Here is a 14150-nt window from a genome sequence, read left to right as displayed (position 1 = left end):
CAGATGCTGGTGAGGTTGTAGAGAAATAGGAATGCTTTCACGCTGTTGGTAGGAATGTAAATTAGTTCAACCATTGTGGAAGACAATATGATGATTCCTCAGAGATTTAGAACCAGAAATACCATTTGACCCAGCAACCCCAATCCTGGGTATATACCTAAAGGAATAGAATCATTCTGTTATAAAGACACGTGCATGCGTATGTTCATTGCAGCACTATTCACAATAGCAAAGACATGAAATTAACCCAAATGCCCATCAATGATAGACTGGATAAAGAAAATGTGATAAATATACACCATGGAATACTATGTGGCCATAAAAAGGAATGAGATCATGTTCTTTGCAGAGACATGGATGGAACTGGAAGCCATTTATCCTCAGCAAACTAACACAGGAACAGAAAACCAAACACTCCATGTTCTCACTTATAAGTGGGAGCTGAACAATGAGGACACATGGACACAGGGAGGGAAACAACACACCCTGGGGCCTGTCAAGGGAGGGAGAGCATCAGGATAAATAGCTAATGCATGCTGGGCTTGATACCTGGGTGATGGGTTGATAGGTGCAGCAAACCCCCATGGCACATGCAACAAACCTGCACATCCTGCACATTTACCCCAGAACTTAAAATAATATTAAAAATATAGCTCAATCATATAGGGTTTTGTGTAATGAATTGTTAAGAATAATTTATAATTAGGCCGAGTGTGGTGGCTCACGCCTGTAATCCCAACACTTTGGGAGGTTGAGATGGGTGGATCAATTGAGATCAGGAGTTTGAGATGAACCTGACCAACATGGCAGAAACCCATCTCTACTAAAAATACAAAAATTATCTGGGTGTGATGGCACGTGCCTGTAATCCCAGCTACTCAGGAGGCTGAGGTGCGAATTGCTTGAACTCGGAAGGTGGAGGTTGCAGTGAGCCAAGATCACGCCACTGTACTCCAGCCTGGTGTGGAGTGAGGCTCTGTCTAAAAGAAAAAAAAGGAATTTATAATGAACACATCCATTATGTGCAAATAGTCACCTCTTAAAGGGGCTCATGATATGATTTCTGCCTTCACAACTATGGAAATTGGAGTGTCTATCTGTAGCTACCCTCACCCCCCCCCCAAAAAAAAACTTATGTCGTTTCTTTTTGAGAAATAATGACATTGTAAATATTTGCATGACTAAATAAAGGTGGCAGAAGGTAGGTAACAAAGGATAGGTGATTCAAAAATGAGAAAATAAAAGATGGTTTACAGAAGAACTAAAAGAGAATGTAATAAAATATAGGTTAATTCTAAGCGCCTTTTAAAAAATGATATTTTTTCTTTTCTTTTTTTCTGTAAAGCATTTTGTAACTAGAAAGCAGAAATAAATAGTACCTTTCAGAAAAGAAAAACTCTGTTAGCAAGAACACAGGACTGGTTATGTGAGAAGAGGCGTCATTCCTGCAAAAGCCCTATCCTGTATGGAGAAGGACAAGGTTAGGAGAAGGCAAAGGCAGGAAGCAAGGACTCTTGCTCTGCCCTGACTTGGCCAGTGGAGGCAGCGAGGAGCTGAAGATCATTCCTTCTTTCTTTCCTTCCCTCTCCACAGGCAGCTCTGCAGGGAAGTCTGTGACTGCCTGGCCAGACTTAGGGCTCACGTTCTGGTCAGAGTCATGGCATCCCAGTCTCTGCTGCCTGTCCTGGTTTTCTGTGTGCTGCTGCTTCAGGCCCAGGGAGGATACTATGACAAGATGAGGATGCAGAGTAGGTGATGGGCTGCTGGATGGGTGAGGGGGAGTTGGGTAGGGGGAACGGAGGAGATGTGTCCAGTCTGAGTAGGACCTAGGAGCTGGAACCTTTCTGCATATCCAGCTCTGGCCACAATGCTGTGCAGACTCTGGACTGTCCCAAACCATGACCCTCCAACCCCTTTACCTGGCCTTGGGATCAGTAGCGGGAATGAAGGGGGAACCTACATCTTTTGTTGTTTGCTCCCAATACTTAGAGACAAATGGTACATCCCATAGTGAAAGGTGTACCAGGACTGAGAATCCAATGGGAAAGCAAGACAATTATTCTTTGATTTATGCACATCTGTGAGCAGTAAACATCTAGAAGTGGTTATGAGGGTAGGTGTAGGTGTAGAAATGGGTATAAGTATAGGGTAAAAAGGACATAGAGCAATGAAAAGTTGGGATATACAGGGCAAAGTTAAGTGTATCATCAAAGGAGCCAGGAGAGTGGTGGTGGGAAGGGATATTAGGGACAGTGACAGTGAGGAGAGGAAAGGGAGGGATGAAAGGCAAGTTCATTTTCTTGTCTGGGCTCTGCAAATTCTGGAGAATAGGGGAGGGCTTGGAAATGTCTCAGGCTTCTTTGAGCTCTCAGGGTCAAACTGTAGATTCTATGGGGGCAACTTCACTAAGGTGACTCCTATGGGAGTGACTTCACCATGATTAATGGGGAGACAGAGTTCTGAATGCAAGTGTATGGTGAGGGTCCAGGAAACCCAGGCATTGAGGTCTACTGGAGTGAGATGCAGAGCAGGGAGACAGAATTTAAGATACTGCCAATCACTAGGATTGGTGATGGGCCGGAAGGAAGTTCCCTGAAGAATCCAGGAGAGTTGTAGTGGTCAGGGGGGCCTTGGTTCTGGGGCCATGGAGGAACTTCAAGCTTGAGAAGGGTGCTCTGTAGGTGCATGGTTTCATTGACCCTGCTTCTGCACCATTTCAGGAATCAAGGTCTGTGAGAAGCGACCCAGCATAGATCTATGCATCCACCACTGTTCATATTTCCAAAAGTGTGAAGCAAATAACATATGCTGTTCAGCCTTCTGTGGGAACGTTTGCATGAGCATCCTGTGAGTGGGAGAGTGGGCTGGGATGTGCATCCTGCTCCCTGAACCCTTCCATCCGAGACTGTGCCCACATCCGAAGCGCAACGACATCAAACCATTAGCACAAGAACGTCAACAGGAATGCCACCCTCCCTGCTGTCTGAACTCCCTGTCCCTGTCAAATAAACCAGAACAAATGCCCAGGGATCCTGCCTCTTTTGCTGCCACTACAGGTGATCATTGAGAGCCCACTGTAGCCCCCACAGGTGCCCCGCTTGTCTTGTGTCCTGGTCTTCAATTTCTCTCCCTGGTTATGCTTCTCTACCCTCCCTCTTCCTCTTTGGCCCATGTATCCCTGCCAGCCCTCAGGAGGCCCAGCCCCTTGCTGTTTTGCTCACTGAGCCAGTACTCCCAGGGGGAGGAACTGCTCATGTGCAGCATCTCCTGATGCTAAGAACATTTCTCACCCTGGAGTCAGAAGGACCCATTAAGCATGAGATGGGTGGTAGTTAGAACCCGAGGTGAAGAGTGGGAGGCCTCCAAGCACTGCTTTGGTCTCCTTAGCCTTGGTGCACCCCCACCTCATGCTCCCCAATCTCTTTCTGAGCTTCAGATTGCTCTCTCTTTACAATGAGGATAATGAGTCCCAGGAAGGCCAGCGACATGCCTAAGGCCATAAGAGAGTGAGAGGATATGATGTGGCCGGAAGAGAATGTTTCCTCTGGGCTCACTTTTTGCTCAGTTCTCTCCATTACCTGAGACCAGAGGCATCCTAGTGAGAGTGAGTGCCTGCACCAACCCCAAACTTCCTCCTATCCTGCACCCACCAACATGGCTACTCCTCTAATGGGACCCAATTTGGGTCTCAGGATTGAACACTCCAGCACTTTCCATTAACTGGATAGTCCCTATCTTTCCCAAGCCCTCTTCCTTAGGGGCTCATTCTCTTTTCTTTTGATCAAGAGGAACACCAAAGGGTGGGAAACAGGTGGTTCATGCTGCTGTTGCTAAGGAGTAATTGACACAGAGTGGCAGTGGATCTTGCCTGTCATCCTACTGTGAGTTAGTGGAAATTAACCACTGTGGTACAGACTCTCCCTTACTCTGCAATCGCTTCTCCTCTGAAGTGATCCTGGGGCTAGATCCAGGGTTGGGTCACATGTGGCTAATCAGAACACGGAGTCAAATGTGAAGAAGTTTCAGGAGGACAGGCCATGCCCAGAGGCAGGTGTGCAGTGTTATGCTCCAATCTAGTGCTTCTTGCTGGGCTGTTCGATGAAAGAGACATCAGAGAAGAAAACTTCCCGCATCAGACCAGAGGCTGTGAGCCACCTCTGAGGCATCACCAGGCTCTGGGTATCTCAGGTTTGTCTTCACCTTTCTCAAGAGCTTTTCTTGGACAAGGGAGTCTTAGAAAAGAGATCATCATCAACCACCAACATAGACATCATCAGAGGTAGGTGGGCTATAAGGGCATGGTCTCTAAGAGATCTTATTTGGTGCTTCCTCAGATAGCCTCCCTTAGCAAGCGTCATCTCAGGCCATCTCCAAACACTGCTAGGAGACACTATTAAGAGAGGCAAATTTACCTGTCAGGGACCGTATAGAGAATAACCTCCCCCATTCAAGTTCAGTGCACTGTACCATGTGGACATGCCATGGGTGTCAGGTTGACCTATTCCATGTCACTGGCGTGAGCATCATAGACTATGAATTTTACTGGAAGCAGTTGCTCTGCTTTCTTCTAATCACTGGTGCCCTGACTTGTGTTTTGGAGAGCTCTCTGGACAACTCACAGTGCCCCAGGGAACTCAAAGCTGAAAGGAGTGCCCATTTGGTTATGACTGTGTGCTCTCTCTTCTATGAAAACATCTATGTGCTCTCATATTGTGTAAAATAAGGTAGTGAGGACTCTTAGAAGAACGTGAATGTCTTGGAGGCAGAGGAAGAAGCAAAGGCAAATTTTTCCAAAATCTGGATCTCCAAAATGTCAAATTCTAGCCTGAAAAGAATCAGAGATGAGGCCTGTTGTGTTTGAGAGCAAACACATAGTCTTATGGTTGCCACTGCTTTTGCATTGTTTGTTCTCTTTATATCTCCTAGGCTGTGTTGCTTTTCGAAGTGAATGTAAATGGGAAGACTCTAGAAGGATACTGCCATCTCATGTATGCAACATGACACTGATCTGTCCCTACCTTGTTTCTGTACTTTGGCTGCATTTGATGCTCACAGGTGGTTCTATACCAATGTCGTCACCAGCAATGTTTGTCCCTCCCCTACTTCTGTTAACAGTCTGCATTATTCCAAACTCAGAATGCCTAATTCATGAACTACAGGATTATTTGAAATGTAAAGTTGCATTTGGTGATTGTGATTTCTTCCACCATGAAATGCATGTTGGCACAAAAATAGTTAGAATGTTCATGCTGTGAAAGATTCAAGGGAAGTCTCCTATCCAGAAGTTATTGTTACCAAGCCTAAAGGCTTACCCTTAGATGATTTCAGCAACATGTTGAAATAGGAGACTCATGACTCTCCCTTCACCCACAAAGAAACAAACTGAACAAACTATTCAGTGATTGATTCTCTCTGAAAAAAGACAGAAACCAATCGAGAGAGTTCTACACATTGGGCAACTGAGAAAAAACATCTGCATCAAATGAGTGGGAAAAGCTGAGGTGCACTCAGGCATGAACTTCACCTTGGACACTGCCATACAACCAGGAAAGGAATCCCTAATACACAACTTCTCCCTGTAGAGAGGAGGGTTTGAGTCTCACATATAGTACTTTATCTCCGAAATTCCCTATGGTTCGGCTCAATTAATCAACTCTGGAAGTGGAGGGGATTAGGAATATGTAAGTCTTTGTGACCTACAGGAAAAAAGCAGTGGTTTTATGCTACAGAACAAGAACTTCCAGGGGCCTCACTCTCTGGAGGCAGTGCAGAGAAGGGCTTAAAAAATGCAGCTTCTTGTTTTTCTCTGGGAGGGGTTTATGACACTCTTCTAGGGGCTACTTGGTGCCTGGGCTTCTAATTAACTTGCATTAATTAACTTGCATTGGGGAGTTAAAGAGGCAAATAGCCTGCTGGTAGCCTCAGAAAGCAGATTGGCACTTCCCAAGCCTTTTTCCCTGGCTCACCCCAGTGATAACTCCAGGTCTATTACTCCTTCTTGAAGAGAGTTTGTCCACATGTAGAATGCCTCAACTTTTGCAGCTTCTACTGGAAGGATTGCACTCTAAAACTCCCAGCTCTAGGAGCAGAGAGGACTAGGCATATGAGAATCTCTCTAGACCACAGACAAAAATGGTAGATTTATACAGGTGCACATGTACTTCTGGGGGCCTCAAAATCTTCGAGCAGTACAGAAAAGTACATTAAAAATGCTGTTCCCTGTTTCTCCCTGTGAGGGGTTTATGCCATGCATTGAGTGGCCCAACTTTTATAGCAGCTACCACCTGAACTGAAACCTCCTAGCTCTACAAGTTGAAGGGATTATGCATATGCAAGTCTTCCCAGATCGCATACAATTTTTTTTTTTTGACAGAGTCTCGCTCTGCCACCCAGGCTGGAGCACAGTGGCATAATCTTGACTCACTGCAACCTTCACCTCCTGGGTTCAAGCGGTTCTCCTGTCTCAGCCTCCTGGGTAGCTGGGACTACAGGCATGTACCACCATGTCCGGCTAATATTTTGTATTTTTAGTAGAGACAGCGTTTCACCATGTTGGCCAGGATGGTCTTGAACTCCTGACCTCAAGTGATCCACCCACTTCAGCCTCCCAAAGTGCTGGGATTGCAGGTGTGAACCATTGCACCCAGGCAAAAAGGTGGTTTTAAATGGGCATAATAACACTTCCAGGGGCTACATCTCCTGGGAGCAGTGCAGAAAAGGGACTAGAATGCTCAGCTCCTATTTTCTCTCTGCAAGGGGTTTCCTGCTTACTCTTTTGGTGGCTACTTGTTGACCTTGCTTTTAATGAATTTGCATTGAGGACCTAAGGGGAGAAAGAGTAGCTCCCTGTCATCCTGAGCTTGAGCTAAGCACTTTCTGACCCTTTCCTTTGGTTCATCCCAGTGATAAATCCAGTTGACCCATTCTTCCTGGAAGAAGCTTGTCCATGTACTGACTACAAAAACTTCTATAGTTTCCATCCAAGGGACTGTCTCCTTATCAATCTACCTTTGGGGACTAATGGGGCTTTGCATTCCCAATGAGACTTTGCATTCCTAAGTGGCCTGGGACTACAGAAAACAAAGACATGGGCATACAACGGGCCCACTTTCAGTGTGTATTAGTCCATTCTATCATTGCTGTAAAGAAATACTCAAGACTGCATAATTTATAAAGAAAAGAGGTTTAATTGGCTCATGGTTCTATGGGCTATACAAGAAGCATAGCAGCATCTGCTTCTGAGGAGGGCTCAGGGAACTTTTACTCATGGCAGAAGACAAAGCCAGAGCAGGCATCTTCACATGACTGGAGTAGGAGCGGAGTGGGGGAGGTACTATATACTTTTAAACAACCACATCTCATGATAACTCACTCACTATCATGAGAATAGCACCAAAGAGATGGTGTTAAACCATTCATGAAGGATCTACCCCCACGATCCAATCACCTCTCACCAGGCCCACCTCCAACATTGCGGATTACAACTTGACATGAGATTTGGATGGGGACACAGATTCTAACCATATCAAGCAGCTATCTCTCCAGGATCAGAGGGTGCAGTTTGAACACAAATACAGGCATTTGTCACAGATTATCTCTCCAGCTTAGTGCAGAGAGAGGGAGAGATAAATACCGGCACTCACCTTCGCCATAGGATGGAAGAAACTGGAATACTCACTACCCTCCCCCTGCCATACATGCAAAAAGACAGAGAAAGTTTTAAAAACAGTGAGGAAATAGTGAATTGTTACACACAAGAGAACTCTCCCTTAGATTATCAGCAGATTTTTCAGCAGAAACTTTGTAGGCCAGAAGGAGGTGGGATGTTATATTAAAAATCCTGAATAAACCAACCCTGTCAACCAAGAATACTATACCCAGAAATCTTTTCTTTCAAAAATGAAGGGGTGATAAAGACTTTCTCAGACAAACAGGAACTGAGACAGTTTATCACTACTAGACTTGCCTTGCAAGAAGTGTTAAAGGGAGTTCTTCAAACTGAAGAAGAGGACACTAATTAGTGACTGGAAAACATATGAAAGTATAACATTCACTGATAAAAGTAAATAATTGTGAAATCCAGAATACTCTGATACTGTAATGGCAGTGGGTAAATAAATTATATCTTTAATAACATTAAAAGACAAAGCTATTTAAAACAATGAAACCTGAAATAATTTGTTAAGGGATACAAATTATAAAAAGATACAAATTGTGACATCAAAAACTTAAGACAAATTTTCTCTTGTCTGAGGCCAGCTTGCCTTCTCTTCATTCTGGGTTCCACTATTACCTAAAGAGTGTCCTTAGTGCCTGCCTCACAGCCCAGAACAAGGATATGAGCTGCAGAGAGTGACAATACAAGAAAGGCTACTCTGTGGATGTGTCTCTGGTGCAAGAGCTGGTTTGCCCGGTCCTGGAGAATTTTCCCAGGATGGGGAAAACCATGTGCTTCTTAATCCTTCCCTGATATCTCAGGACTAAACTAGGAAGTGATGTCAACAAGATGGCAGAATAGATCTCCTGGGATCACTCCCTGACACTAAAATAAAATGAAAAACTATTCAAAGACAAGAATGCCACCCTGAATACGCCAGAACTTGAGAAGTGGAGAAACCTCTTGGACTCATAGAATTGAGAGAAACAGTGACAGGTAAGAGAAACGGTCATTTCGACCTGTGCCACCCCCTCTCCCAGGCCATCATAATACCACTCACAGAGAACTTCCCTAGACCCAAATTTGCTGAGATGAGAAGAAGGAATTGGAGGTGGATATTTGATCTTCCCACTTGTCTAGGAATCTTAATGTTAAGTCCACTCCAGTTTCATCCCACTAGAGAACCAAGATGGCTGAACAACCTGGGGTGAATTGGGGACAAAGAGTAGGGCACTGATTGCAGCAACTGGCATGTGGATCTTGGTGGTTGTTCAGTGCTTTGATCAGTGGGGATGCCACATTGAAGAGACTGGGTGGGGCCAGAGTTTTGTAGGGGACAAAATTTATGGGAAGGCCCAAATCCACAAGCCCAGGGGCACATGTGAAGCCTTTCCCTGGCCCACAAACAACCAAAAGGTCAAGATTTTCAGTACCCACCTAAGTTTTTCCCATACTGAGAAACAACAGCAGGGCAGCAATATAGTTCCAGGGCATTCAAGCTCTGGTGCTCACTATAAGTTTTCCTCATGCTGGGAAACAATGACAGGGCAATGAGTTAGGTCCAGTGTAATGTTTTAGTTCTGATGCTCACTATTAAGCCCTCTCTACAGTGTGAAGCAACAACAGGCCAATATTTAAGTTCTAATACTAAGAAGTAAAGGTCTAACACCATCAAAGAGCACCTGCAAAAACTGGAAGAGTTGGCAGTCTCCTCAAATATGCAGGCATCCATGTAAAGATACAAGGATTGTGAAAACTCAGGAATATTCAATACCATCAAAAGAAACCAACAAAGCTCCAGGAATGGTCCCAGAAGAATTGAAGATTTATAGAAACAGTGAAAACAAACAAACAAACAAATAGAAATGCTAGTAATAAAGAATAAAATAATTGAACTGAAAAACTTATTAGAAAACTTCAACAGCAGACTTGAGCAAACAGAGAAATTAGCAAGCTTGAAGACAGAACATTTGAAATCACCAATCAGAGGAACAAAAAGCAAAAGCAAAAAAAAAAAAAGAATGAAGAAGGTCTACAAGAATTATGGGACATCATCAGGCAAATTAACCTCTGCATAATTGGAATTCCTGGAGAAGACAAGAGAGAAAGAGGCCACAAAGCATATTTAAAGAAATAATGGCTGAAAATTTCCCAAATCTGGGGAAAGATGACAGCATCCAGGTGCAGGAAGCTCAGAAGTCACCAATGAAATTCAACCCAAACAGGAAATCCACAAGACATATAATAATAAAATTATCAAAAATCAAAGACAGAAAGAATACTCAAAGTAGGAAGAAAAAACAAACATATTACATTAGATGAAGGCTCAATATGGCTTTCACAGAAACCCTGAAGACCAGATGACAGTGGGATGTTATATTCGAAGTGCTGAAGGAAAAACCTGCTAACTCTCAAAAATCTACCCTTCAAACATGAAGGACAGATTAGAGACTTTCCTAAACAAACAAAAGCAGAGAGAATTAACCAACACTAGATTTGTCTCACAAGAAATGCCAAAAGGACTGTTTCATGTGAGGGCCATATGTGCAAAGTAGCCCCCAAATGCTGAAGGAGCCAAGAAACCAAAAAACAACCAGAGAAATCCAGTTTGTCAGTAAAGTGTGTTTTTACTAGAGGAACTTACAGACAGGTATCCTATGTTGAACTGGAAGAACCAATATTGGTAAAAGGTCCATCCTATCCAAAGTGATCTACAGATTCAGTGCAATCCATATTAATATTCTAATGTCATTCTTCACAGAAATAGAAAGAAATAATCTGAAACTTCATATGGAACCACAGGAGACCCAGAATAGCCAAGGCCAACTTTACCAAAAAGAACAAAGATAGAGGCATCACACTGCTGGATTTCAAAATATATTACAAAGGTATAGTAATAAAAACAGCATGCTATTGGCATAAAAACAGACACATCAACTGATGGAATAGGTTAGAGATTTCAGAAATAAGCCCATACCTTTATGGTCAATTGATTTTCAACAAGGACCCAAAGAACACACAATGGTGAAAGGACAGTACCTTCAATAATTGGTGTGGGCAAAACTATATCTACATGCAGAAGAATGAAAATGGACCCTTATCTTACCTCTTATACTAGAATAAACTCAAAATCAATTATAGACTTAAATGTAAGACATGCAACTGTAAAAACTACTAGAAGAAAACATAGTGGGAAAGCTTCATGACATTGGTCTTGGCAGTGATTTCTTGGATATGATCCCCCAAAGCACAAGCAACAAAAGCAAAAATAGAGAAATAATATTGTATTAAACTAAAAGGCTTCTGCACAGCAAAGGAAACAACACGGTGAAGACACACCCCACATATTGGGAGAAACTATTTGAATGATAAATCAGATAAGGAGCTAATATCCAAAAAATGTAAGAAACTCAAACTACTCAAAAGCAAGAAAACAAATAACCCTTTTAAAAAAAATGGGCAGAGGACCTGAATACACATTTCTCAAAAGAAGACATACAAATGGCCAACAGATATATGCAAAAATGTTCAACATTTCTTTTTATTTATTTTTACTTGTTGTTGACAAAGCTCAGATCAACATTTTTAATCATCAGATAAATACAAATAAAAACCACAATGAAATATTACTTCACGCCTGGTAGATTGGCTATTATCAACAGTATGAAAGATAAATGTTGGCAAGTATGTGGAGAAAAGGGAATCCTTGCACACTGTTAGTGGGAATGTAGATTGGTACAGCCATTTTGGAAAACAGCATGGAGGGTCCTCAGAAAATGAAAAATAGAATTATCATATGTTCCAGCAATCCCACTTCCGAGTGTACATCCAAAGACATTGAAGTCAGCATGTCAAAAGATATCTGCACTCCAGTGTTCACTGTAGCATTATTCACAATAGCCAAGATATGGAATCAACCTAGGTATTCATCATCAGATAGATGGATTAAAATGTGGTATATATAGACAATGGACTACTATTCAGCCTTAAAAAAGGAAATTCTGTTATTTGTGACAACATGGATGAACCTGGAGAACATTATGATAAGTGAAATAAGCCTGGCACAGAAAGGCAAATTATGCATAACCTCACTTACATGTGGACTCTAAAATTAAAGTCCAGCTCACAGAAGTAGAGAGTGGAATGGTAGTTACCAGAAGCTGGAGGAGGGGGTGAACCGGGAAAGGGATTCTGTTGATGAAAGGATATGCAATTTTGATTAGACAGGAGAAATAAGCTGTAGGGGTCTATTGCACAGTATGGTGATTATGATAAATAGTAACACATTATATATTTTAAAATTACTAAAAGAGTAGATTTTAAATATTTTTACCACATTATAAAAGATAACTATGTCAGGTGATAGATTTGTTAATTAGCTTGATTTAATAATCCACAATGTAAACATGTCAAAACATCACATTGTACCTCATAAATATATATCATTATTATTTGTCAATTAAAAATAAAATTTAAAGAAGGAATTGGATTGAACGCACTGGCAAAAAATGTTGGTACAACATAAACTTACTCAAAAGTTTAGTAAATTTTAAAATTTACTAAAAATTAAATTAAAGTTTTAATTGCATGGTTCCTTTGCTCTCCACTTTGTGTACTATTACTATTAATTACTGATAATAAATCTACTTGAGATGTTGTTAAAAAACCACATCATTTAGCTCACTTAATTCTAATAGTAGGCAATGAGATATACTCTATTATTACAGGCATACCTCATTTTATTGTGCCTCTTAGATATTGCAGGTGCAAATTGAAGATTTGTGGCAATCCTGCCTTGAACAGGTTTATCAGTGTTATTTTTTTTTGTTATTGTTATTTTTTTTGAGATGGAATCTCGCTCTGTCGCCCAGGCTGGAGTGCAGTGGCACAATCTCCGCTCACTGCAAGCTCCACCTCCTGGGTTCACGCCATTCTCCTACCTCAGTCTCTTGAGTAGCTGGGACTACAGGTGCCCGCCACCACGCCGGGCTAAATTTTTGTGTTTTTAGTAGAGATGGGGTTTCACCATATTAGCCAGGATGGTCTCGACCTGCTGACCTTGTGATTCATCCACCTTGGCCTCCCAACATGCTGGGACTACAGGCGTGAGCCACCGCTCCCAGCCTTCAGTGTCATTTTTTGAAAAGTATGTGATCATTTAGTGGCTCTGTGTCACATTTTGGTAATTTTCATAATATTTCCAACGTTTTCGTGATGATGATATCTGTTATTATGACGTGTGATCAGTGGTCCTTGATTGTAATTGTTTTGGGGCACAGTGCCCGTATAAGATGATGAGCTTAATTAATAAATGTGTGTGTTCTGACTGCTTCACTGACCAGCTTTTTCCCTATCTCTCTCCCTCTTCTTGGGCCTTCATATTCTCTGAGACACAACAATATTGAAATTAGACCAGTTAATAACCCTGCAATGGTCGTCAAGTGTTCAAATGAAAGGAAGAGTCACACATCTCTCACTTTAAATCAAAAGCTAGGAATGATAAAGCTTAGTGAGGAAGGCATGTCGAAAGCTGAGACAGGCTGAAAACTAGGTCACTTGCATCAGTTAGCCAAGTTGGGAATGCAAAGAAAAAGTTCTTGAATGAAATCAAAAGGGCTACTCCAGTGCACACATGAATGATAAGAAGGAAAAACAGCCTCTTGCTGATATGAAGAAAGTTTTAGTGGTCTGAATAGAATGGCAAACCATCCACAACATTCTCTTAAGATAAAGCCTAATCCAGAGAAAGACTATAACTCTTTTCAATTCTATTGAGGCTGAGAGGTGAGGAAGCTGCAGAAGAGAAGTTAGCAGTGGTTGGTTCATGAGATTAAGAAAGAGGCAATTCCCATAAAATAAAAGAGCAAGGTGAAGCAGCAAGCAATGATGTAGAAACTGCAGCAAGTTACCCAGAAGATCTAGTTAAAATAAGTGATGAAGGTGTCTATGCTAAACAATAGATGTTCAATGTGGAGGAAGCAGCCTTCTGTTGGAAGAAGATGCCATCTAGGACTCTCTTAGCTAGAGAGCACAGGACAACTCTTGTGTTAGGGGCTGGTGCAGCTGGTGACCTTAAGTTGAAGCCAATGCTCATCTACCATTCTGAAAATCCCCAGTCCCTTCAGAATTATACGAAATCTATTCTGCCTGCACTCTAGAAATGAAACAACCAAGCCTAGATGATAGCACATCTGTTTACATGATGATTTATATTAAGTCTGTGTTCGAGACCTACTGCTCAGAAAAGAAGTTTTCTTTCAAAATATTACTGCACGTTGACAATGTGCCTGGTCACTCATGAGCTCTGATGGAGATGTACAAGAAGATTAATGTTGTTTTCATGCTTGCTAACACAATATTCATTCTTCAGCTCCTAGAGCAAGGGGCAATTTTAACTTTCAAGTCTGACTGCTTAAAAAATACATTTTATAAGGCCAGAGATGCCATAGATAGTGATTTCACTCATGGATCTTGGGAAAGTAAGTTGAAAACC

The 14150-nt window shown here is 42.1% G+C and overlaps 1 protein-coding gene across 1 annotated transcript; it reads left to right on the top strand.

Moving 5' to 3' along the window:
- The first annotated feature begins 933 nt into the window (after positions 1–933).
- WFDC10B (WAP four-disulfide core domain 10B) lies at positions 934–3018 on the top strand. Its single transcript, XM_002798115.4, has 2 exons — positions 934–1748; positions 2721–3018. The coding sequence occupies exons 1-2, from the start codon at positions 1658–1660 to the stop codon at positions 2849–2851; spliced, it is 222 nt and encodes a 73-aa protein (XP_002798161.2). The 5' UTR covers positions 934–1657; the 3' UTR covers positions 2852–3018.
- The last annotated feature ends 11132 nt before the right edge of the window (positions 3019–14150 follow it).

The sequence above is a fragment of the Macaca mulatta genome, chromosome 10, assembly GCF_049350105.2.
Source record: "Macaca mulatta isolate MMU2019108-1 chromosome 10, T2T-MMU8v2.0, whole genome shotgun sequence".
Taxonomy (NCBI): domain Eukaryota; kingdom Metazoa; phylum Chordata; class Mammalia; order Primates; family Cercopithecidae; genus Macaca; species Macaca mulatta.
The sequence above is the reverse complement of the archived record's forward strand: the minus strand, read 5'-3'. Positions and strand labels throughout refer to the sequence as shown.

Coding starts and splice junctions, on each gene's coding strand:
- WFDC10B (XM_002798115.4), top strand. CDS start 1,658: ATGGCATCCCAGTCTCTGCTGCCTGTCCTGGTTTTCTGTGTGCTGCTG. Junction 1,749..2,720: donor TGACAAGATGAGGATGCAGA/GTAGGTGATGGG, acceptor GCACCATTTCAG/GAATCAAGGTCTGTGAGAAG.